The sequence below is a fragment of the Salmo salar genome, chromosome 29 (assembly GCF_965601325.2).
Source record: "Salmo salar chromosome 29, fSalSal1, whole genome shotgun sequence".
Classification (NCBI taxonomy): Eukaryota; Metazoa; Chordata; class Actinopteri; order Salmoniformes; family Salmonidae; genus Salmo; species Salmo salar.
Window position 1 is genome coordinate 20,265,361 of NC_138319.1, and position 27,251 is coordinate 20,292,611.

Genomic DNA, 27,251 nt, shown 5'->3' on the forward strand with positions numbered 1-27,251 from the left:
ATCAATCAAATGGATAGGTGTAAGCAATTATGGTAACTCAAAATGCCCTTAACTAGGTGTCTTCGCTAGACAGAGAGAGAGAGACCCATACAGAGAGAGAAAGGAAAGTGAGAAAGAAAGTAACAGGGAGAGAGAGAGGTGGGAAGAGAGTGAAAGACAGCAAGATTTGGAGAGAGAGAGACATGAAAGTCAGCAGCGCAAATTTACTTAAAGTTTAGTATTTCAACAACTCTACCATCGACTGTTCGAGCCACCCAGGAGGTATCCCATCCACCAGATCCAGTGAGTTCGGATCATTCTGATTCTCTGTTTCAGAAGGAGACGAGCTTAAGGTAGGCTATACTTTCAAAAACTGTTGAAAAGTACATATCTCCCCTTCATAACACTTCACTAATCCATCAAATGTCCTCACAGGTGGCTTGTGTTGGACTGGAGGAACAGGGGCAGGTAAGTCCAGGCCCTGGACTAGAAGACACTAGTGAGGTTCTGATCACTAGTATCCATCAGGGGCAGGTAAGGCCAGCTGCTCTCTGTGGTCGGATGGAGGACCTTCGGGAGGTTGTTCTTCCATCACACTCCTGGTTAGACAATTTTACAATTGATCATGTTCAAGCTCTTTTGCAGGAGCAGCATCCAGAAGTAGGCTTCCTCCCAGTGGGAGGCATCGCCATGCTGTCGGCAGTACCAACACTGGCCCATGGGTTTGCCCAGATAGTCAATCTCAAGGCTAACCACTGGGTCACGGTATGTAACCTCCGCTGCCAGGTAGGTACTGTTAAGGTGTATGACTCCAGTGGTCATGACACCACCCCAGACTTTCTCTCACAACTCACCTCTCTCTTATCTTTTCCAGGGACCTCTGTGACTGGAGTGGCTGGCTGTCCAGCAGCAGAAAGGGGGCACAGATTGAGGGCTGTTTGCTATTGCAGGAACGATACCATGAGAAATCCATGAGGAAATATACTTTCTGTTTTCAGGCTGGGCGCCTGGCACCATTTCCCAGTCCCAATTCCAGTCCCCATCCTGGGTCCAGGCCTCCCAAGGTGTCTTCACCCTACACAACAGAGGTCAGCATCCACTGCTTCTGCCAAAAATAGGTGAGAGAAGGTAAGGAAGAGACCCGGTGCAGGAGATGCCATTTTTATCTGTCTTGTTTGTCTCATGTCGTCAACGTGTGTGAATGTCTGTCCATCGTCCGTCATGTTTTGTCTGACGTTTTCCCCACTTTGTCTGTCGGCTCCCCACCTCAAGACGGTAGGTATTTTACTACATTACATTGTATGTTATTGTAAATAACCTTAATCATGGTGTAATATTGTTTTTAATTTGTATAAAGATGTGTTTTCTTGCAGACATTGGCTGTGAAGTTGGTAAGTTGGTTGGTAAGTACAGTTGAAGTCGGAAGTTTACATACACCTTAGCCAAATAGATTTAAACTCAGTTTTTCACAATTCCTGACATTTAACCCTAGTAAAAATTCCCGGTCTTGAGTCAGTTAGGATCACCACTTTATTTTAAGAATGTGAAATGTCAGAATAATAGTTGAGAGAAGGATTTATTTCAGCTTTTCTTTTTTTAAATCACATTCCCAGTGGGTCAGAAGTTTACATACACTCAATTAGTATTTGGTAGCACTGACTTTAAAATTGCTCAACTTGGGTCAAACTCGGGCAGCCTTCCACAAGTTTTCCACATTCGCTTTTGGCCCATTCCTCCTCACAGAGCTAGTGTAACTGAGTCAGGTTTGTAGGCCTCCTTGCTTGCACACGCTTTTTCAGTTCTGCCCACAAATTCTCTATGGGATTGAGGTCAGGGCTTTTTGATGGCCACTCCAATACCTTGACTTTGTTGTCCTTAAGCCATTTTGCCACAACTTTGGAAGTATGCTTGGTGTCATTGTCCATTTGGAAGGCCCATTTGCGACCAAGCTTTAACTTCCTGACTGATGTCTTGAGATGTTGCTTCAATATATCCACACACTTTTCCCTCCTCATGATGCCATCTATATTGTGAAGTGCACCAGTCCAGTCCCTCCTGCAGCAAAGCACCCCCAAAACATGATGCTGCCACCCAAGTGCGTCACGGTTGGGATGGTGTTCTTTGGCTTCCAAGCCTCCCCCTTTTTCCTCCTAACATTACAATGGTCATTATGGCCAAACAGTTCTATTTTTGTTTAATCAGACCAGAGGACATTTCTTCAAATAGTATGATCTTTGTCCCCATTTGCAGTTGCAAACCGTAGTCTGGCTTTATGGCAGTTTTGGAGCAGTGGCTTCTTCCTTGCTGAGTGGCCTTTAAGGTTATGTCGAAATAGGACTCGTTTAACTATGGATATAGATACTTTTGTACCTGTTTCCTCCAGCATCTTCACAAGGTCCTTTGCTGTTGTTCTGGGATTGATTTGCACTTTTCGCACCAAAGTTCGTTCATCTCTAGGAGACAGAACACGTCTCCTTCCTGAGCGGTATGACGGCTGCATGGTCCCATGGTGTTAATACTTGCGTACTATTGTTTGTACAGATGAACGTGGTACCTTCAGGCATTTGGAAATTGCTTCCAACGATGAACCAGACTTGTGGAGGTCTATCATTTTTTTTCTTAGGTATTGTCTGATTTCTTTTGATTTTCCCATGATGTCAAGCAAAGAGGCACTGGGTTTGAAGGTAGGCCTTGAAATACATCCACAGGTACACCTCCAATTGACTCAAATTATGTCAATTAGCCTATCAGAAGCTTCTAAAGCCATGACATCATTTTCTGGAATTTTCCAAGCTGTTTAAAGACACAGTCAACTTAGTGAATTAAGTGAAATAATCTGTCTGTAAACAATTGTTGGAAAAATGACTTGTGTCATACACAAAGTAGATGTCCTAACCGACTTGCCAAAACTATAGTTTGTTAACAAGAAATTTGTGGAGTGGTTGAAAAACAAGTTTTAATGACTCCAACCTAAGTGTATGTAAACTTCCGATTTCAACTGTATATAGCACATGTATCTGTCTTGTATTGCAAGTAATGTTTACAAGCATGTAAATATTTGTATATTTTTCCAATAGTTTGCTGGTAAAATTTTGAAACTTGCTCAAATTGGCTATAAATGTATACATTTGCATACTAAATATATTCAATGCAAGTTACATTTTCAATTGACTGTTCAGCTGCCCAGTTCCTTACTGGTCCTTAGCCCCTTCTCCCTAGCCATTCATCTTTTGTGCCCAATTCCAAATCAAACTTTAGGCCAGGGTTGCTATGGAATTGGACATTGGTTTCTAGTTAGTGTTTGCATATCTGGAGGTTCTAGATTTGTGTATGTAATATGGCCCAGAGCCCATTACACAGCAGGGTTGAGTCACCACCATATTGCTACACCTATCCATGCCCCATCAGGTCAAACACTAAAGATTAAAGGCCTTAATTAGGGTGTTAAAGGACTGGGTAAAAAATACATAAAAAAAAACTTCTGTTTGCCTGTACCTTGACTTGGTGAGAGGGCTTCTAACTAAACCAGGCCCATGCTATTGAACATTAAGTATCCTTTTTGTTTGCTTTTCCATCCCACCACCCCTGACTGAGACTGGCTGCCTGTCAAGGACATGTGACAGGAAGAACTAGCTGCCGCACCCATCTCTTGATTCTGCCTCTTCTCTCTCTCCTCATTCTTTAACTCTCTCTCCTCTCCCTCCAATGTATAAGACATTGATTTCATGTTGTTGAAAGGTCAACAAGGCACCAAAAGTGGTTTGAAGTAATGTTATCATATTACATAAACAGCAAAATTATCGCGGAAATCAGCTTTGTTTAACATAGCGGGGATGAAAAGAACGTCATTTGGGCTGTAATGATCATCCACATTTCGACGCATTAGGTCATCACACCGTTGATATAGCAACGGACATTATAGGATACAAACTATATTGAAGGCAGGTGCTTTGACACAGAGGTATGGTTCCTGAGTTAATTAATCAATTAACATCCCATTATGCTTACGGTCATGTATAAAATACCGGGCAGGCCATTATTTTGGCTACCGTGGCTATGCCCCCATAGGATGACAATGCCCCTATTTCAAAGGGCACGAGTGGTCACCGAATGGTTTGATGAGCATGAAAACGATGTAAACCATATACCATGGCCGTCTCAGTCACCAGATCTCAACCCAGTTGAACACTTATTGGAGATTCTGGAGCGGCGACCGAAACAGCGTTTTCCACCATCAACAAAACACCAAATAGTAGAATTTCTCGTGGAAGAATGGTGCCGCAGTCCTCCAATAGAGTTCCAGACACTTGTACAATCTATGTCAAGGTGCAATGAAACTGTTCTGGCTCGTGGTGGCCCAACTCCCTATTAAGACACTGTATGTTGGTGTTTCCTATATTTTGGCAGTTACCTGTACATATGATAACTACTGTATGATTTTCAGGGTGAAAATACACATCGGGGATACTGTACTACACAGGACTTTAGACAGACAGTGTGACTCTGGCTGCATGCTTATCAATCGGTAACGGTTACTGCACAACTACATAGCATGAGTACTGCTAGAGTTAACAACACCACCTCTGCAACAGACAGTCTGGCGAGGTAGCCTGGATTTAAACTATACCAGACCTGTGAGAAAAAAAAACAGGAAGCACATGCCTGCAGAGATACACAGCAGATTGAACACTGTGCCAACTGTTTTTGCATTACAGAATGTTTCACCTGCTCTGTACAGTGACTGTGTCCATACTGGTAGGTTATAGCCAATCCATGTCAAGGAAGGCCATACACAAGCATGGTAAATCAGCTAGCTGCAACCTAATGTTACAATCATCCAACTGCATTGTTTTTCACGTCCACTGAGCAAACATGCCATCAGCACGGATTATTTTGGTCAATGTAAATTCTAATTGGACAAACATGAAAAGGCACTGCTTCTCATTTGGGGAGAACTAAATTTAGCTCAGCTCAAAATTCTGTTTTAACCAAACCACAAAAGATGCCTGTATATAGAAAGGACTGTCTTTTCCAAGCCAAGGCCAATGGAACTAGCCCAGCTGTTTAGTTTGGCTGGCTAGTGCAATATGCTAAAAGCACGATGGCTTTAGCTTCGTAAACCTTTGAATGCAATGCATAAGTGCATGCTACATCTGAAATGGTTTACTTGTACCCTGTTATTCAATGGTTTTTTTCTCCTTGAGCTCAGGAATAATTTGACACAGATGTCAGCTTTGTGTTCAGTTCCAGTTTAAATACTCCTAAAGAATGAGGGAGAGGCGGAAAGAGACAGACAGGCAGACAGAGGTGTTGCTTGCCTTCCCGAAATATCTGCTCGGGATGTGAGCACAAAATATTGGGGAAAGACAATAGACACACAAACACCTGAAGAAGAGGTCATGATTGTCTCAAATTTCCCCATGTTTTTCATCTTGATCTAACCAACGTCTAGTATTGTTATTAAGGGGAGTGAGTGTTATATGCACTACAAAGCAGAAACCAGACCCATTAGCCAACAACTAGACCAATCAATAACACTGGCTGCTATCTGACTCTCGCTTTCTCGCAGTCTGAGAGTCAACATCAATGCAGGGGTTTCAAACCCCTTCCCAAACCCCTTCCCAACAGACAGACGGCTTAAATAACCCACCATAAATGGACACTACTTCTTCCCAGTCTGTAGAATCTCACACAGTGGGCGGCCGTAATTGTGCGTCGCGATGGAAATTAGGAGGAGGACCCTGATTGGCCTTCGCCTTGTGAAACAGTAGGAAAAGTAAAACAGTAACAACTGTTTGGCACAACAATGGGGGCTCTGTGCAGTTCGTTAGCACAGACTTGTGGGAAGTTAAACTTAATGACCTTCCCTCGTTAAGGCTTGTAATTAAGAGTTGGTTCTGGTGTTGAACACGGGAAAGATGATGCAGTGGAACAGCATAATAATAAAGTCATTTAGCAGATGCTTTTATCCAAAGCGACTGAGTCACGCATGCATACATTTTACATGCTCTACCAACTGAGCTACAGAAGACCAAGTGGCATCCCTGTGGTAAGCTGTATAGTAGCAACACATAGTAGTTTCTAGCAGTATGCTAATAGAACAAAAAGACACTTGCGTCTTATTATGCCTCTGGATGCTACGGCTAATTATTTCTGCCAAACGTGACTGTGGAGAGACTGAGGGAAGGGAACAATGAGACGAAGAAGTGTGGTAGCGTAGCACTGTAAAACTGGATCCGAGAGAGAAAGACAACGAGAACGAGAGAGAGAGAGGATAAGTGGGAGTCGTGACACCTAACAAAAACCCAGCTCAGCCCAAATGTATAGCCATTCTATCCCTAAAATGACCTGGCCACTTCTTTATTAGGGTCAAGAAAGTGATGCGCTTCAACCTTTCCCTTATCAACCATCACTTTCCAATATACGTGATCCGATACCTGTATCTGATAACACTACCATGTTCATCCAATATACTGTATACACCTGATACGACAAAACACAACTACAGAGTCATGCTCAGCCGCAACTTAGCAACAGATACTCTAGCCCATTGAAGTAAATGTGCTCATCTCCCTTGCAGGGTGGAGGGGGTGAGTTGTGTTGAGAGCAAAAGCCCCCAAAATCCTTCTCTCACCTGGGAAGGGGGCATCCTCGTCTTCCTCTCTGAAAACATTGTTGTCGTCCTCATCATCGTCCTCACGGGACTTCCTGCCATCCTTCACAGGAACCACTGTGAAGTTTGTAGGCATTTTCACACCATGTGCCTCTCAGCGTTTTGCCTGTCCTTCTCTTATCTCTCTCTCCTTGTTGGTTCTGCTTCTCGCCTTCTCTGTTCAGTTGTTTGCTTTGTTTTTATTCTAGGTATCTCCCTCCCTCTCTGTCCCTCTGGGCTCGTGCTCTGCCGTTGGTTCGAAGTTCTCCGTTTTTTGCCCCTATCGCTTCGATACCGGGTGCCCAATGTGACCAGCCCTCCCTCTCCAAATACGGAAACGCCTGTAGAGGAAGGCTCGGCTCGACAAACAGCGTAACGTCTCAATCTCCCTGGGGTCAGCTGTATTTCACTCACTCCACAACACAGTACTGTCTGTGTGAGAGCACAGAAAAGGGAAGCAGACAGCATTGATAATGGAGTTACACTGACGGGGGTGGGGTGACATTACTTCCTCTCCTTGGTCATCTAAACCACACACCCTCACAGAGAGAGCTGGGCTGTGTCACGGACACACAAAGAGGAGGAGGGGGGTTTGGAATAAGAGCCTATGTGGGGTTATCAGCCCCAGTGAGAGGGGTAGCCGCTGGTGAAACTGTGATCGTCCTGCTTATCTCTCCAGTGTGATTAAGAAGGGTTAGCGATGCCTCCCAGACAGCCCCTTCAGGCAGCGATGGAGGGACACACTCTTCCCCCATGGCGCCTGGCTTGGAGAGGTTTAGATAGTGTGACCATGTGACTCCACTGTCTACAGCATTCCTGTGTGTAAAGCCATGGGAACTCTCACTTCACATAAATTACCACAGAAAAGTATTGCATTACTGTTAAATCATTCTAGTATTTTAACAGCCCTTCCCTCGGCAGGTAAAATAACAGCCCTAGGCCAGTTTCAGTCCCAAAGGAGGCTGATAGAGAGTTCTGGCAACAAGGACACATCTGGTCTGTTCTCTCACAGCCGAGTCAAAACACAACTGGAATCCTTCCTCAGAATATCACCAATGTTCAGGAGGATCAAACTGGCTCTGAATCCTGGAAGTCAGAGAGGGGTGCCTCCTCTGGAAGTCCAGAGAATAGATGTTACGAGAGCAGCACTCTCACTTGCATATGAAGCAGCAGCCCATGTCCGTTTCAGAAAACAAAGGCTACTGTAGTTACGTACACATTGACTGCTCGGGGTCAGTGTGTTTCTTCAGTTCAAGTGGTGCTCTGTTGCATTTGACTAGCCAACAGTGGCAAGAAAGTGAATCTGTCCATGGTTCTACTTCCAATTGCTTGTTATAAAACTGAGTATGTGCAGGTAATGCCGTTTTTCTGTCTTTAGTCCCAGCATGTAGAATACCCTGAAAATGTCCTGTCGACTGAACATTGATCTGTTCAGCTTATGTACTCTTCACACTTGCGAGTTGACGTGCACAAACAGTTGCACTTGTCTGTCGTGTCCGATACATGTTCTGGGAATCAGTGACTGCAAATTGCATTAAGCAGGCAGTGAGGCAGGCGCCGACAGGGGTGGCCAGGACAGGATAATATTCCTCCTCTTCCGGGAAGATTCTTCAGTCACTCACGCAGTAAAAGAGAATAGGCCTCAGCAGTGGTTTAGATCGCCTAGAGGATGGAGACGTGCAGAAGCTAACCAACGCTTTGCTCGGTTTCTTTTGTCCACATCTCACAAGTGTTTTACACCAGTACAGAAAGGTCACATGCATAGACATGTTCATCCATATCAGTTGGTCTGATAATGCTGAGAAAGCAAATCCTATTTTCAAGGAATCCCGTGCTATTGAGGACTCGAGAATTGACTGTAGCATGCAGACTACCGAAGGCTGCCTTAATGTAAAACGCTCCAGAGATCCAGAGTTGCACACTCTGCCAGTGTGCCACAGCCTGAGGGGCAGAGAGGGAGATCATAGATGATCCATCTTAGAGAGAGACTAGAGGAATGTCTAATCATGAAGGATTTGACTTGTGTACGGAGAGAATCCCTCTTCGCATTCTGAAGTCATTCCAGTGTGGTTGGAGGGTAAGGATAGGCAATCGGGGGGATATTGGAAAATACCTGGGAAACAGACAAATCTATGGTAACTATAGATGTGGCGGATGTACCCGGAGTAACTTCACGAACGAATGTAATGTTCAATGACCCTATTACGGGCAAGGCCATGAAGATTAAGGGCATCATTACGTGAACCACAAAATGTGATATACCTGATCAAGTGTATTTGTGGTCTATGCTATGTAGGAAAAACAAAAATTGCTCTGAAAACAAGGATAGCAGAACACAGGAGTAATATCAGGACCCTTGACCAGAGAAACCCTGTGGCTGCGCATTTCATGGAGGCTCGTCACAACATTAGCTGTTTGAGATACATTGGCATGGAACATGTTAAGACTCCTAGGAGAGGTGGAGATATTGATAATCTATTATTGAGAAGATAATTGTATTGGATTCACATGTATCCTACAGGTCTGAACCAAGAGTTTGATATCAGACCATTTCTAACCTGAATGTTAATTTACTTTGATTTGTCTTGACTTCCAGGTTACCCACTTGGTCATTTTGTAAATATATCTTATTTTCTGGAACCATCACATCCACCCATCTCATTGTTATATCAAGGCACAAGGCGAGACCCAAATGCAGACACAGGAGGCAGATGGTTGGAGTCTTACAATGTTTATTAATCCAAAGGGGTAGGCAAGAGAATGGTCGTGGACAGGCAAAAAGGTCAAAACCAGGTCAGAGTCCAGGAGGTACAGAGTGGCAGACAGGCTCGTTGTCAAGGCAGGCAGAATGGTCAGGCAGGCGGGTACAAAGTCCAGAAACAGGCAAGGGTCAAAACCAGGAAGACTTGAAAAAGGAGAATGCAAAAAGCAGGAGAACGGGAAAAATGCTGGTTGACTTAGAAACATACAAGACAAACTGGCACAGAGAGACAGGAAACACAGGGATAAATACACTGGGGAAAATAAGCAACACCTGGAGGGGGTGGAGACAATCACAAGGACAGGTGAAACAGATCAGGGCGTGACAGTTATTTAATTATTAGAGGTATACAAATGTTTTTTTGCACCCACCATGCATCATGTCCACAATGGTCATGTGAGGTGAAATGCATATATTTTGGGATGTGAACACTCAGTGCCTTTGACCTGACGAAGATCCGTTTCGAATCGAAACGTTGTAAATAAAGCGGTGAATTGGGAGCTTTAACAGTGTGCGGGCCTTCTCGTTCTAAACAAACAATCTACGACATTGTTGGAAACAACCGAACAGGGCTATGTGGCCAACGGGGTCAAAGGTCACCAAAGGGTTAAACAGTGTCACAGATCAATGTGTTGAGGTCACAGCATACCGTCCAATGTAGGTCAACAAGTAACTCCAAGGTCTGTTCCTTAAGGTATTGTTATTCCTTGTGTATTACCAATAACCTATACAGCACCTGTGTCTCCTTTAAATAGGCAGGGCAGCATGAGAAGCTATTACTCTGACATGTATTTGAGTTGAACTATGAATTTCTCCTGCGCTCTGGTAACATTTCCATAGATTCTATTGATGTCAAATTCCCAGGAGGCTGCTGAGGGGAGAATGGCTGGAAGGGAGCGAATGGAATGTCACCAAACACCTGGAAACCATGTGTTTGATATATTTAACACCATTCCACCAATTCCGCTCCAGCCATTACCATGAGCCCGCTCTCCCCAATTAAGGTGTCACCAACCTCCTGTGGTCAAAGTGATGATTAAGTAGGTGGTATATAGGCTATATAAACAGCATACCAAATATAAATTGAAGCTGGAAGGCAATGCATTGAATGGAGGGGAAGGATGTAGGGGATGGGACTTCAAGAGAAGGTTACTACCTTTCAGAGTAAGATCTAAAAATACTATCTATCGCCCATTCCTAGCAGAGCAGATTGCATCATATTGCTTGCCCTGGCCGGAATATGGAATATCGAGCGATGGGGAAACATCAGAAATACAGAGAGATAGGGTTTCTAATGGTTTCTAATGGTTCCACGTCAAAGTACAGCCCAAGGACAGTGGGCCATGTCTACAGACTCCGTTTTCTCAATGTTTATTTACACTTCCTTCCTGCCCATTGAGACGATTACAGGCCAAGTCAGTTACCCTTTTGATATTGGGGAAGAGGTCCCTGCGCTGAGATCTGAAACCCAAACAGACAGTACAAGGGAGTTGTTGTGACAGCAAATAAGCCCTCGGCTGTAATCTGCTACAGTGCGCCTGACAGCAGCTCCATAAGAACATAACACAACAAAGCTGACTCATATTGTACAGACAGAGGTGGTTCTCCATTTCAAAACAAATCTTCCATGTAACGTTGTGCTGGAGGTTTTAGCCACCCCCTTTCCTCAAGAGTAAACAGGACCAGAGCAGGATTTGAGATGAATGGTGGCACACTGCTGCCCCTCTCTGGCCACGAGAAGAATCCCACCACCAGTGTATGGCACTGGAGGCCAAGGTACTGTACCTTCCTTCACAAGCTAGCCAATAGGAATGCTTTTATATGTATATCTGCTCCATTCACATCGTGGTGGAAAATGAGGAAAGCTAATAAATGAAATGGAACCCTGCAATAATTCAATGGAAACAAACTATTGCTATGGTGTATATTACGCAGCTATAAAACTCAATACAATTCCCCGGAAAAAATGACAGAAGAAAAACGGCAGTAGGCATAACTGCCAGGCGGACCAGCCATAATTCAGAAGCATTCATATTTCATTTGAAAAACAAATCTATGCTGGCATATGAGTTTTATCCCAAGTCAAATTTTCCACAGGTTTAATGGATAAATAAAAAAGCTCTTTGGTTCTGTTTGTTGGCAACATTTGCATGACATTTTTACATGTTGAGAACAAGACTCATAAAATCAGGCCAAAGCTGAAAAGGGCTCTAGTCCAGACAATTAAATTGACACGAAATGAGACACCAGACCAATCAACCCAGTAAATGTTAGTTAGGCTTCCTCTATTACAGTCTACATATTACTGGAAGGTCTGTGTCACCTAGAAATGTCCCAAATCTGACGTTGCCCCATTGAAGTTGACATTAAAAACCGTTAAGACTTAGGTAAGAGTTATGGTTAAGGTTAGGGGTTAAGGTTTAGGGAAGAGTCATCCCAAGGATTCCAAATAGCAATAACCAAACAATCAGCTGACAGAGATGTGTGGCCTCACATTGATTTCCCCTTGCGAAGATTACAGATTGCAGGCTGTGGAAAAACAGGTTTATTCCATTTCAAAACACTCAAGACCGGTCTCTCTCTCCATGGACAGGGCCAACTGTATGTATAGGCTAAATTACAGGAGGCTCTGTGAAACAAGTGACTCAACACAGTATGTGTCTAATGACAGTGACTGTGTTGAGCCATCAGTAAGAGCTGAGTACTCCATCCAGACGACGGTGTCCTCAGCAATCCCTTTGTAATCTCTGGTGTCCCTGACATCTGGAGGATGTACCCTATTTATAGTCTCTCCCAATCCCAAATGTGCAGTGTTCAATGGGAGAGCAGCATGGTTGAGATTAATGGTTAATTCCATTTAAAATCCATCTATTGCAGATATTAATTGAAATCCTTATTAAAGAAGCTCTATGAATGAAGTCTATGGATAACTGCTAGAAATCTGCCATAACTGCTGGTCAAAGCCCATTTAACACCACATTAGATAGGGCTCAAGAGAGATGTTAAAACATTATCTTTGACATTTTGTAGTCACCTATTATCTTTGACATTTAGTAGTCACCTAGTTTCTCTATTTCCAAACTCCAATGTCTAAGGACTAAGAAACAGCCCTGTAAAGTTTTTTTTAAGTATGGTGGCAGCGTTTCTTGAGTGCTCAGGAAAAAAAGCTGAAAAAGTACTGGGCAATTGCACAGTAACACCGAGACCTTTTCACTTTAAAATGCATGCCAGGCAAAAAACATTGATTGCAAAGTTGAACAAACCATACAGCTACAGTGGGGGAAAAATAGTATTTGATCCCCTGCTTTGCCCAATGACAAAGAAATGATCAGTCTATAATTTTAGTGGTAGGTTTATATGAACAGTGAGAGACAGAATAACAACAAAAAATCCAGAAAAACACATGTCAAAAATGTTATAAATTGATTTGCATTTTAATGAGGGAAATAAGTATTTGACCCCTCTGCAAAACATGACTTAGTACTTGGTGGCAAAACCCTTGTTGGCAATCACAGAGGTCAGACGTTTCTTGTAGTTGGCCACCAAGTTTGCACACATCTCAGGAGGGATTTTGTCCCACTCCTCTTTGCAGATCTTCTCCAAGTCATTAAGGTTTCGAGGCTGACGTTTGGCAACTCGAACATTCAGCTCCCTCCACAGATTTTCTATGGGATTAAGGTCTGGAGACTGGCTAGGCCACTCCAGGACCTTAATGTGCTTCTTCTTGAGCCACTCCTTTGTTGCCTTGGCCGTGTGTTATGGGTCATTGTCATGCTGGAATACCCATCCACGACCCATTTTCAATACCCTGGCTGAGGGAAGGAGGTTCTCACCCAAGATTTGACAGTACATGGCCCCGTCAAATGATGCGGTGAAGTTGTCCTGTCCCCTTAGCAGAAAAACACCCCCAAAGCATAATGTTTCCACCTCCATGTTTGGTGGAGATGGTGTTCTTGGGGTCATAGGCAGCATTCCTCCTCCTCCAAACATGGCGAGTTGAGTTGATGCCAAAGAGCTCCATTTTGGTCTCATCTGACCACAACACTTTCACCCAGTTGTCCTCTGAATCATTCAGATGTTCATTGGCAAACCTTATACGGGCATGAATATGTATTATTGAGCAGGGGAACCTTGCGGGCGCTGCAGGATTTCAGTCCTTCACGGCATAGTGTGTTACCAATTGTTTTCTTGGTGACTATGGTCCCAGCTGCCTTGAGATCATTGACAAGATCCTCCCGTGTAGTTCTGGGCTGATTCCTCACCGTTCTCATGCTCATTGCAACTCCACGAGGTGAGATCTTGCATGGAGCCCCAGGCCGAGGGATATTGACAGTTCTTTTGTGTTTCTTCCATTTGCGAATAATCACACCAAATGTTGTCACCTTCTCACCAAGCTGCTTGGCGATGGTGTTGTAGCCCATTCCAGCCTTGTGTAGGTCTACAATCTTGTCCCTGACATCCTTGGAGAGCTCTTTGGTCTTGGCCATGGTGGAGAGTTTGGAATCTGATTGATTGATTGCTTCTGTGGACAGGTGTCTTTTATACAGGTAACAAGCTGCGGTTAGGAGCACTCCGTTTAAGAGTGTGCTCCTAATCTCAGCTCGTTACCTGTATAAAAGACACCTGGGAGCCAGAAATCTTTCTGATTGAAAGGGGGTCAAATACTTATTTCCCTCATTAAAATGCAAATCAATTTATAACATTTTGACATGCGTTTTTCTGGATTCTTTTGTTGTTATTCTGTCTCTCACTGTTCAAATAAACCTACCATTAAAATTATAGACTGATAATTTCTTTGTCAGTGGGCAAACGTACAAAATCAGCAGGGGATCAAATACTTTTTTCCCCCCACTGTATATGCATTAGTCTACTTTTAACAATTGCCACTGAAAATGTTACTCAAACATATTTACTTCAGGAACAGTGCAGATACAACGTTTGGTACCAGAATGACAGTAAAATCTCCCTCAGTCTTTTATGTGACACCTTGAGTTTGAAATAATCTATTTCGGTTATTGAACTACGGAATAACAGTAACAGAATGACATGAGTCATTGATCTGTACTAAACATTAATGCATAATTATGAACATACTGTATATCTTTGTGGTGATATATCCTGAATAGATACACAAAGGTAGAAAAATGAAATATTCTCCTATTATTCTACACACTGGCTATTATTCTAATGAGCTCGTCTCCCAAACTACCTCGGAGGGTTTAGAGCTTGGGGTAGTCAACTCATACAAGTACTTGGGAGTATGGCTAGATGGTACACACACCATCCTTCTCTAAGCACATATCAAAGCTTTAGGCAAAAGTTAAATCTAGACTTGGTTTCCTCTTTTGACACAGCTGCCAAACTAACCCTGATTCAGATGACCATTCTACCCATGCTAGATTATGGAGACATCATTTATAGAGCGGCAGGTCAGGGTGCTCTCTAGCGGCTTGATGTTCTTTACCAATCGGCCATCAGATTTGCCACCAATGCTCCTTATAGGACACATCACTGCACTCTATACTCCTCTGTAAACTGGTCATCTCTGTATACCCGGCGCAAGACCCACTGGTTGATGCTTATTTACAAAAACCTCTCAGGCCTCACGCCCCCCTATCTGAGATACCTACTGCAGCCCTCATCCTCCACATACAACACCCGTTCTGCCAGTCACATTATGTTATGTCCCCAAAGCGCACACATCCCTGGGTCGCTCCTCTTTTCAGTTCGCTGCAGCTAGCGACTGGAACGAGCTGCAAAAAACACCCAAACTGGACAGTTTTATCTCCATCTCTTCCTTAAAAGACTTAATCATGGACACTCTTACTGACCAGGGATGCAAACTGGCGAGGGCCCAAAAAGGTGCTACTTTTTTCTGTTGTTGCACTGAGACATGCAAAAAAATCCCTGCTAGGGGGAAATGCATGTTTTAACTAATTAAACAACAAAGAATATGATCTACATGATCAGTCTCTGTGTGTAAAATAAAAAGTGGTTAATGTGAACCTAACTCACAGCTAAAAAAATGTAAGGAAAGCAATCCAATGTTATTTGTTGCCTAGACTTTACTGAAAATGACACTCAAGTCTTGAGAAAAAAACAATACACTAATATTGCAGTTAGCCATGACAGCCTTTATAATAGAACGCTTGTGACCACACAAACACATCTTCATACTGCACTTGGGGAAAAAAAACAACATCTTATTAATGTAGAGATAGAATGAAACAAACAGGTATTCTATTTGTGTTCTAATATAGTGGCCATTATAGTAGACATCAATCAAGGCTCCATTTGCGCAAAAATAATGTTCACTGAGTAAAAAAATGTAATAAACTTTGTGTCAGTGAGGGGGGATTAACTGTCAAGTTCAACACAACAAAAGCAATATCTTTGGGCTACACTGCACGTTATTACATTGCACACTTTCTGCCTGTGGACATCTGTTCTACATTGTGCCAGCAGAGCATGATACCCTTTGTTGGCATAATTGATCTCTTTCAGGCAGAGTACACCTGGCATACCCCTTTTTACCCACTGTATTGAAAGCGAGAAATTGTGTGGCGTTTCTTTCAACTCTATAGTGGCATCCAGTTTAAGCCAGGCCCAGCTCCAGCTACACTTTATCCCTGAATCCATTTGTTTAATAAATCCTGTTAAGGTATAGGGGGCAGTATTTTCACGGCCGGATGAAAAACGTACCTAAATTAAACTGCCTACTACTCGGAATATGCATATTATTGGTAGATTTGGATAGAAAACACTCTGAAGTTTCTAAAACTGTTTGAATGATGTCTGTGAGTATAACAGAACTCATATGGCAGGCAGAAACCTGAGAAAAATCCAACCAGGAAGTGGGAAATCTGAGAATTGTAGTTCTTCTTTTGAATCCCTATCAAAACTACAGTGTCTGTGGGGTCACGTTGCACTTCCTAAGGCTTCCATTGGCTGTCAACAGCCTTTAGAAAGTTTTTTCATCCTTCTCCTGTTACTGGGCAGAGAATAGTAGCTCAGTCAATGATTGGACTGCCTTTGGACAAAGGGCTTGGTTATGCGTGAGCGCGCCGTTCCTTCTTTTTCTCCTGGAATGAATACGCTATTGTCCGGTTGGAATATTATCGCATTTGTATGTTAAAAATACCCTAATGATTGAATCTAAACAACGTTTGACATGTTTCTACGAACGGTAATGGAACATTTTGACTTTTCGTGTCTCGAATTACGCTCGCGCATTATGCCTTTGGATAGTGATCTGAAAGCACGAACAAAACGGAGGTATTTGGACATAAATATGGAGTATTTCGAACAAAAACAACATTTCTTGTGAAAGTAGGAGTCCTCGGAGTGCATTCCGCCAAAGATCAGCAAAGGTAAGGAATGATTTATAACACTAATTCAGAGTTTTGTTGATGCCAGAACTTGGCGGGTAGCTGTATAGCTTGCATTGATGGTTGAGCTATGTACTCAGAATATTGAACAATGTGCTTTCTCCGTAAAGTTATTTTGAAATCTGACACAGCGGTTGCACCAAGGAGTAGTGTATCTATAATTCTTTAAATAATTGTTATATATTTTGTCAGCGTTTATGATGAGTATTTTTGTAAATTGATGTGCTCATTCACCGGACGTTTTGGTGGGAATACATTTTCTGAACATCACGCGCCAATGTAAAATGCTGTTTTTGGATATAAATATGAACTTGATCGAACAAAACATGCATGTATTGTGTAACATGATGTCCTAGGAGTGTCATCTGATGAAGATCGTCAAAGATTAGTGCTTCATTTTAGCTGTATTTTGGGTTTCTGTGACATCTCCTTGCTTGGAAAATGGCTGTGTGGTTATTGTTTGTCTATGTACTGTCCTCAACAGCGGAACGTCTGTCCTCAACAGGTTTTAACAATGCTAACAATACTTGTTCCATCACAATTTCTCCCTCAACTCAAACTTTCCAAATGCCAGTTGTTTTTCAGTTACAGCTCATGAAGTACGCTTCATCACCTTCTCACCCCATCTCCGTGGTCAGGCTTCTCACCCATCTCTGTTATCATTCAGGGACGTGCTGCTGTAACTGGCAAACTGCCTTTGCACACTACTGCTGTCTTTCCATAGCGCGCACTGATTCTGTAACTAGCAAATTAGTTGTCTCTTCTCTCTTCAGCCACGTGCTGCATTCTGTTGTAATTTGAATGATAGGCTGAGCCTTGGAAAAAAGCCAGTGTAGCCACAAACGCGCATCACTCGTTCGCTTACAGCCAGTAGTGATCCAAATGTTTCGCGTGATGCGTTTTGGTCTCTACCATTTTGTCCTTCTTGTTGTCTGTCCCTAACAATGTTTGAGTTGCTGCCATGTTGAGTTGTCATGTGTTGATACCATGTTGTGTTGTCAAGTTGAGTTGCTGCCATGTTGAGTTGTCATGTGTTGATTGCATGTTGTGTTGTCAAGTTGAGTTGCTGCCATGTTGTGTTGTCAGGTTGAGTTCTGTTGAGATGTTGCCATTTGTTGTTTTAGGTCTCTCTTTATGTAGTGTTGTCTCTTGTCGTGATGTTTTGTCCTACAAAATATATTTTTAATCCCAGCCCCCCGTCCCCACAGAAGACCTTTTGCTAAGCCGTCATTGTAAATAATAATTTGTTCTTAATTGACTTGCCTGGTTAAATAAATTAAAACAAACAAGATCAAATTTGGTTGGTCAAGACCGGACCAAATCTGTACCAATCATAGACATCCATGTTTCACAAGTTTGGACATTACAGCACAGTAGAGTAGAGTACAGTACAGCACAGTAGAGTATAGTTCAGTACATTTCATAATACTGTATTCTACTCAAGTGTGCTCTACTTTACTGTATGAACTCAACTTGACTCTTTACTATACTCTGAGCTCTACTGCAACTGTGGTTTGTAACTACTATGATCGCGTCTGCCGATTTGGTAACAGAGTGATGCGTTTTAATCACTTAAAGGGATACTTCAGGACTTGGGCAATTATGCCCTTTAAGTACTTCACCAGAGTCAGATGAAATTTAGGATATCATTTTTATGTCTCTGCATCCAGGATGAAGGAAGTTAGAGGTCGTTTTGTATGCCAATGCTAACTAGCATGCTGGTAGATACCCATAAACACAATTATTATGAGTAAAAACACTAACTAATTGGTAAATGTACCTTTACTTGTTACTTCTGTGAACTTTCACAATCCTCCCTCATGGGGGAGAGAAATTAGAAAATAACTTAAAGATATGTGGGGTTTTGGTAACAGAATGACAAGACACTAGGCAATGTGTCTTACACAAGGCAAACAATTTCTGCAAAACGAAATATAAATGTTGATATTGGCAGGGGCCTTTACCTCAACATAATGTGTTGGATTTCTAATACCTTTTCTAGTAGATGTTTTTTAAGATCCCTTTTTCCATCTTTGTGACAAGAAATCAAAGCTTTGGCTTATTCCTAATTTTAGGATGGAAAATAGTTGAAAAACGTATCTATTCGTTCATTTGCGAAAAATATTGATTCTTAGCTTTCACTTGACACCAAATGTGATATGCTCCTCTAAACTTTACGTTGGAGCTAATGGCTCTTTTTACATGGAAATTACCAATGATTTATATATACACACAAATTCTATACGTTGTCTAGTGTATGTATTAAAATATCAAGTTAGTGGAAGTAAGGAGATAGAGGAAACAGATTCCAAACCCAGGAGAATTGGAGAATCTGAGCTGAGATAACTATTGTAAATAGTAAATGTGCTTCTCTCACTGAAACACATACACAAACACAATAATGCACTGCGTGCACATGCTCGCTCGTTCTCTCGCTCTCTCTCTCTCTGTCAAATGTACTTGTTTTGGAGCTAACTCTCTCTTGACATTGCATATCACAATTTGCATTTGCCCTTTTAATAATAACAGCTCAATAAGAATGTTTTTCATGATGCAATAAATCTATACAGTCTTGTGCGATCACAACCACACTAAGAAAAGCCAATTAAAATACAGAGCCGACTGCTTTCGATTCTATATTCAGAAATAGTGGAGAGTCTACTCAGGCCTTGCATAGCTTCCCAAAATTAAACTAGCAATGTTGTTTATTTGCTAGAACATCCTCATGAAGTATGTCATTCAGAATCTCACTGATAGCGCACCTTCCTATATTCAGGTGGACAACTATTGGTTGAAATGGGGTAAAGTTGTAAATTATCTATTCTTTAATTGGTTATCCCTGGTGATGCTTGCTTGACAATTCAGCCTAATTTTAGAGGAGAGCACTTTCACTGCAACCTGTTGCCATGCAACACCCGACTGGTGGTAGGAGGGACACAAACAGCTTTAAAAAGACAAGCTTATACATAATTGCAAAATTATTAAACATGACTATCATCATCAATTATTACAATTGTGCAAAATAGCTGCAGAACAGAATAACGAATGTAGGAAAAACAGCTGTGAATGTAATGGAGAAGTAGGTTAATTAACGTTAGCTAGGGAATTATTTAATTACGATCACTCACAAAAGATCGCAAACATGAATATGTGTTTAAAATGTAGGCCCTATGTACGTGCATATAATACAGCTGTCGCTCATTTCAGCTCGTTCCTAATGAATGGGAAGTAACATACATAAAGTTCTATACAAACCACAGGGTTAGATAAGCATAAACAACCCGTAGTGAAATACATAGCTAATCCCGAGTGGATAATAACGGCTTGAGTAGGAGACGGGTAACATTTTACCGTATCTGTTGGGCTCCCTACTGTACTCGAGGACAGGAACAGCGTCTTGCGGTTCTATGGAGTAGCCTTCTGCGCCTTTGCTTTCAGAGCACTGCTCGTTGCCCTGACCGACAGGGACAACCACAAACCTGTCGCTCATCCCCTCCTGCGTCCTCCCTTATCACACTTCTTACGATGGAGGAAAAACCTCTGGGCTCGAAGCGACTTGTGCTGTGATTCAAACTCAGCAGTCTAATTTGCAACGGGCTAGCAGGTACACATGACAGTATGTATGGGACACGAGCGTTGACCCACTGTTTAAAACACTCAAGGCGTGTCCATCGCATAGTGTCCTTTCATTGGCTGGGGGCCTTGCGTACCGGTGTCAATCCGCCCAAATTATATTTCAGAATAGGGTTATTTATGAAATAAGTGTCCTGAATATCATAATGATACCAGCACAATCTCTTTCTAACACTAACAGACTTTTTTTGTATTTTTGTGATGGTTTTCTCAAAATATGACCTGGTATGACAGGCTACTAGAATGAGAACACAGGTGTGTTTGCAGCACGTGGGATATGCTCTGTTGTTCGCCACAATGTCATGCCTTTGTACCTTCCTCATCATTATGTGTGATTGTGCAACGTATAATCATAACATATGTGATTAAATGGAGTCCACAAAGATTCTTACTGTGTGGTAATTGATTGCATGTCAACATCACTACAGCCTGCAGTGTATTTCTTTCATTCTCACCCTTTATGTTGCGTTTGTCAGTAAGCATGTAAAGAACATAGTTTGATTTAAAAAAAAAGTTTTTTAAATGTAACCTTTATTTTTTTATTTTTTTTATTTCACCTTTATTTAAGCAGGTAGGCCAGTTGAGAACAAGTTCTCATTTACAACTGCGACCTCGCCAAGATAAAGCAAAGCAGTGCAACAAACACAACCACACAGAGTTACACATCAGATAAACAAACGTACAGTGTGTGCAATTGAAAATCTATACACAGTGTGTGCAAATGAAGTAAGGAGGTAAGGCAATAAATAGGCCAAAAGTGGCGAAGTAATGTCAATTTAGCAATTTACACTGGAGTGATATATGTGCAGATGAGGATGTGCAAGTAGAAATACTGGTGTGCAAAAGAGCACGAAAACAAATAATATGAGGATGAGGTAGGTAGTTGGTTGGATGGGCTATTTACAGATGGGCTGTGTACAGCTGCAGCGATCGGTTAGCTGTTCTGACAGCTGACGCTTAAAGTTAGTGAGGGAGATATAAGTCTTCAACTTCAGTGATTTTTGCAATTCGTTCCAGTCATTGGTAGCAGAGAAATGGAAGGAAAGGCGGCCAAAGGGGGTGTTGGCTTTGGGGATGACCACTGAAATATACCTGCTGGAGCACGTGCTACGGGTGGGTGTTGCTATGGTGACGAGTGAGCTGAGATAAGAAGGATCTTTACCTAGCAAAGACTTATAGATGACCTGGAGCCAGTGGGTTTGGCGACGAATATGTAGCGAGGGCCAGCCAACGAGAGCATACAGGTTGCAGGGGTGGGTGGTATATGGGGCTTTGATGACAAAACGGATCTCACTGTGATAGACTACATCAAATTTGCTGAGTAGAGTGTTGGACGCTATTTTGTAAATGACATCGCCGAAGTCAAGGATTGTTAGGATGGTCAATTTAATGAGGGTATGTTTGGCAGCATGAGTGAAGGAGGCTTTGTTGTGGAATAGGAAGCCGATTCTAGATTTAATTTTGGATTGGAGATGCTTAATGTGAGTCTGGAAGGAGAGTTTACAGTCTAGCCAGACACCTACAGTGAAGGAAAAAAGCATTTGATCCCCTGCTGATTTTGTACATTTGCCCACTGACAAAGAAATGATCAGTCTATAATTTTAATGGTAGGTTTATTGGAACAGTGAGAGACAGAATAACAACAAAAAAATCCAGAAAAACGCATGTCAAAAATGTTATAAATTGATTTGCATTTTAATGAGGGAAATAAGTATTTGACCCCCTTTCAATCCGAAATATTTCTGGCTCCCAGGTGTCTTTTATACAGGTAACGAGCTGAGATTAGGAGCACACTCATAAAGGAAGTGCTCCTAATCTCAGTTTGTTATCTGTATAAAAAACACCTGTCCACAGAAGCAATCAATCAATCAGATTCCAAACTCTCCACCATGGCCAAGACCAAAGAGCTCTCCAAGGATGTCTGGGACAAGATTGTAGACCTACACAAGGCTGGAACGGGCTACAAGACCATCGCCAAGCAGCTTGGTGAGAAGGTGACAACAGTTGGCGCGATTATTCGCAAATGGAAGAAACACAAAAGAACTCTCAATCAGCCCAGAACTACACGGGAGGAACTTGTCAATGATCTCAAGGCAGCTGGGACCATAGTCACCAAGAAAACAATTGGTAACAACACACTACGCCATGAAGGACTAAAATCCTGCAGTGCCCGCAAGGTCCCCCTGCTCAAGAAGCACATATAAATGAAGTTTGCCAATGAACATCTGAATGATTCAGAGGACAACTGGGTGAAAGTGTTGTGGTCAGATGAGATCAAAATGGAGCTCTTTGGCATCAACTCAACTCGCCGTGTTTGGAGGAGGAGGAATGCTGCCTATGACCCCAAGAACACCATCCCCATCGTCAAACATGGAGGTGGAAACATTATGCCTTGGGGGTGTTTTTCTGCTAAGGGGACAGGACAACTTCACCGCATCAAAGGGACGATGGACGGGGCCATGTACCGTCAAATCTTGGGTGAGAACCTCCTTCCCTCAGCCAGGGCATTGAAAATGGGTCGTGGATGGGTATTCCAGCATGACAATGACCCAAAAACACACGGCCAAGGCAACAAAGGAGTAGCTCAAGAAGAAGCACATTAAGGTCCTGGAGTGGCCTAGCCAGTCTCCAGACCTTAATCCCATAGAAAATCTGTGGAGGGAGCTGAATGTTCAAGTTGCCAAACGTCAGCCTCAAAAACCTTAATGACTTGGAGAAGATCTGCGAAGAGGTGTGGGACAAAATCCCTCCTGAGATGTGTGCAAACCTGGTGGCCAACTAAAGGAAACGTCTGACCTCTGTGATTGCTAACAAGGGTTTTGCCACCAAGTACTAAGTCATGTTTTGCAGAGGGGTCAAATACTTATTTCCCTCATTAAAATGCAAATCAATTTATAACATTTTTGAAATGCGTTTTTCTGGATTTTGTTGTTGTTTTTCTGTCTCTCACTGTTCAAATAAACCTACCATTAAAATTCTTGACGGATCATTTCTTTGTCAGTGGGCAAAGCAGGGGATCAAATACTTTTTTCCCTCACTGTAGGTATTTATAGTTGTCCACATATTCTAAGTCAGAACCGTCCAGAGTAGTGATGATATTCGGGTTGGCGGGTGCGGGCAGCAATCGGTTGAAGAGCATGCATTTAGTTTTACTAGCATTTAAGAGCAGTTGGAGGCCACGGAAGGAGTGTTGTATGGCATTGAAGCTTGTTTGGAGGTTTGTTAACAGTGTCCAAAGAAGGGCCAGATTTATACAGAATGGTGTCATCTGCGTAGAGGTGGATCGAAGAATCACCCGCAGCAAGAGCGACATCGTTGATATATACAGAGTAAAGAGTCGGCCTGAGAATTGAACACAGTGGCACACCCATAGAGACTGCCAGAGGTCCAGACAACAGGCCCTCCGATTTGACACACTGAACTCTATCTGAGAAGTAGTTAGTGAACCAGGCGAGGCAGTCATTAGAGAAACCAAGGCTGCTGAGTCTGCCGATAAGAATACGGTGATTGACATAGTCGAAAGCCTTGGCCAGGTCGATGAAGACGGCTGCACAGTACTGTCTTTTATTGATGGCGGTTATGATATCGTTTAGGACCTTGAGCGTGGCTGAGGTGCACCCTTGACCAGCTCTGAAACCAGATTGCATATCAGAGAAGGTACGGTGGGATTGAAATGGTCGGTGATCTGTTTGTTCACTTGGATTTCGAAGACTTAGAAAGGCAGGGCAGAATGGATATAGGTCTGTAACAGTTTGGGTCTAGAGTGTCTCCCCCTTTGAAGAGGAGGATGACCGCGGCCGCTTTCCAATCTTTAGGAATCTCAGACAATATGAAAGAGAAGTTGAACAGACTAGTAATAGGGGTTGCAACAATGGCGGTGGGTCATTTTAGGAAGAGAGGGCCCAGATTGTCTATCCCAGCTGATTTGTAGGGATCCAGATTTTGCAGCTCTTTCAGAACATCAGCTGTCTAGGCAAGTCATTTAACTAGGCAAATCAGTTAAGAACAAATTCTTATTTACAATGGCTGCCTACCCTGGCCAAACCCAGACGACGCTGGGCCAATTCAATCACATGAAGCACAAAACACTCACTGTACAGAAAATGATTAGACTATTATACATCAGTTCACATACAGCGCCTTCAGAAAGCATTCACACCCCTTGACTACATAAAGTTGGCTACCGGGTGGCGCAGCGGTCTAAGGAACTGCATCTCAGTGCAAGAGCGTCACTACAGTCCCTGGTTTGAGTCCAGGCTGTATCACATCCGGCCGTGATTGGGAGTCCCATAGGGCGGTGCACAATTGGCCCAGCGTTGTCCAGGTTTGGCCGGGGTAGGCCGTCATTGTTAATAAGAATTTGTTCTTAACTGACTTGCCTAGTTAAATAAATAAATAAAAATAATTGACTCTTTCCACATTTTGTTGTGTTATAGCCTGAATTAAAAATGAATTAAATTGAGACTTGGTGTCACTGGCCTATTAAGAATGCTCCATAATGTCAAAGTGGATGATGTTTTTAGAAATGTTGACATATCCAATAAAAATAAAATGCTGAAATGTCTTGAGTCAATAAGTATTCAGCTCCTTTGTTAATGCAAGTGTAAATAAGTTCAGGAAAAAACATTTGCTTAACAAGTTACATAGTAAGTTGCATGGACTCATTCTGTGTGCTATAATAGTGTTTAACATTATTTTTGAATGACTACCTCATCTCTGTACACCACACATACAATTATCTGTCAGATCCTGTCACAACGTCCACAGAAGGTGGCGCCTCTCCCCGGTCGGGCAGCGCTTGGCGGTCGTCGTCGCCAGCCTACTAGCTGCCACCGATCTCTGTTTCTGTGTCATTTGGTGATGTCTGTTTAGGTTAGCACCTGTTTTGTGTTAGGGCAGTGGGGTATTTAGTCTGTCTGTTTTAGTTGAGGTTTGTGCGGGATTATTTTCATGTCGTCCTTTTAGTAGGTTGGGGATTTGTTTTTTGCTGTCATTTTGGGCATTAGGGTTGCTGGGCTGCGTCCTGACACTTCCTAGGATTAATTTTTCCTGTTGTTTGGAGTTTTGTTACCCTGCCTTGATTTGGCTATTGTGGACTTATTCATTAAAAGTGTGTTTTACATACCTCGGTCTCCTGCGCCTGACTTCACCCCTCCTGCTATTTAGAGTGGTTCCTGACAGGTCCCTCAGTCGAGGAGTGCATTTCTAAGACAGGTTCAACCACAAAGACCAGGGAGGTTTTTCAATGCATCGCAAACAAATACCACCTATTGGTAGATGGTTAAAAACGAGAGAAAATAACAAACATTGAATATCCCTTTGAGCATGGTGCACTAATACACCCAGTCACCACAAATATACAGGCATCCTTCCTAACTCAGTTGCCGGAGAGGAAGGAAACCACTCAGGGATTTCACCATGAGGCCAATAGTGACTTTAAAACAGTTACCAAGTTTAGTGGCTGTGATAGGAGAAAACTGAGGATGGATCAGTTTTGTGGAAGTAAGGAGATAGAGGAAACAGATTCCAAAATCCAGGGGAACTGGAGAGTCTGAGCTGCGATGACAAATGATTGTAAATGTGCTTCTCTCACTGAAACAACTACACAATATGTGTTTGTATACTGTACATGTTTCAGTGAGAGACAAAATCCCTCCTGAGATGTGTGCAAACCTGGTGGCCAACTACAAGAAACGTCTGACCTCTGTGATTGTCAACAAGGGTTTTGCCACCAAGTACTAAGTCATGTTTGCAGAGGGGTCAAATACGTATTTCCCTCATTAAAATGCAAATCATTTTATAACATTTTTGACATGCGTTTTTCTGTATTTTTTTATTTTTTTTTCTGTCTCTCACTGTTCAAATAAACCTACCATTAAAATTATAGACTGATAATTTCTTTGTCAGTGGGCAAACGTACAAAATCAGCAGGGGATCAAATACTTTTTTCCCCTCACTATATGTTGATGTTGTAGTGGTGCTGGAGATGATGATTATGAAGTTGAACATTTTAGAAATTTCCCTTTAAGGTTAGGGTTAGACATAAGGTTAGTTGTGTGGTTAAGGTTGGGGTTAAGGTTAGGGTTTTTCTGACAACAGCCATGTGATCAATGGTCGTGAACTTTCAACTGCAGTCAACTGGAAATGTTTGCAGTTGCTCCGGTCGTCACTAGTTAGCACAGCCACAAAGTTACAAACCCCACCTATTTCTACCTACAATTTATTTTCTTAAAGATGCAGTCTGAGGTCTTAAGCACCAAAAATGTTTAACATATTGTAAGAATTGGATTAGTAAAAAAGTATTTTTTGAAAGATGTAACATATCTTACAAAATGAATAACATAGTACACAATTGGATGACTTAGTAAACAAATAATGGGGACCTGTTTTGGCTCATGAGCACCAATTTCAAAACTACTGGCTGAAATTATACAAAAGTTCTGGGAGTATCGCATTAGCAGAAGCATAAGGTGTTCTCAGTGCAGGCCTGCCGGTTTTGACTAGCATAATTTACTTTTCGTAGTAGGTTAGGAGAAATTATGCAGCAGGTTAGTAGAAATAACGAGTTAGGTTAGGAGAATTAGGTCTGCCCTAAGAACAATACGTTTCCACTAATGCGATTCTGTAAAGTTCTGGAGTGTCACTTTAAGCAATGTCACTTTTGTTTTGAGGTGACTTCGCCATCAGCCAAAACGGGGTACCCCGGCTCACACCTGGGATGCTCACGCCAAAATGAATGCAGTGAAATCTAACTGATGATTTGTCACCCGAGATGGTTTGTTTAAATTTCTACCATTGTAATTAGATGGAGTAGGCCTACAGCTTTATCTAGTGGTCA

At 42.4% G+C, this 27,251-nt stretch overlaps 1 protein-coding gene across 6 annotated transcripts in view; it reads right to left on the bottom strand.

The window, feature by feature from the left end:
• The window catches only part of slc12a7b (solute carrier family 12 member 7b), a 72,461-nt gene extending 52,053 nt beyond the window's left edge, over positions 1-20,408 (bottom strand). For 2 of the 6 annotated variants that reach the window (XM_014181115.3, XM_014181114.3), the window contains exon 1: positions 20,132-20,408. In XM_014181115.3, coding sequence (XP_014036590.2) covers positions 20,132-20,270 — 139 coding nt within the window. In that variant the 5' untranslated portion in view covers positions 20,271-20,408. Of the gene's footprint in view, positions 1-6,613; positions 7,098-20,131 lie in introns of those variants that run through there. The other 4 variants (XM_014181120.3, XM_014181119.3, XM_014181116.3 and 1 more) reach the window with 3 other exon arrangements.
• Positions 20,409-27,251: the final 6,843 nt, after the last annotated feature.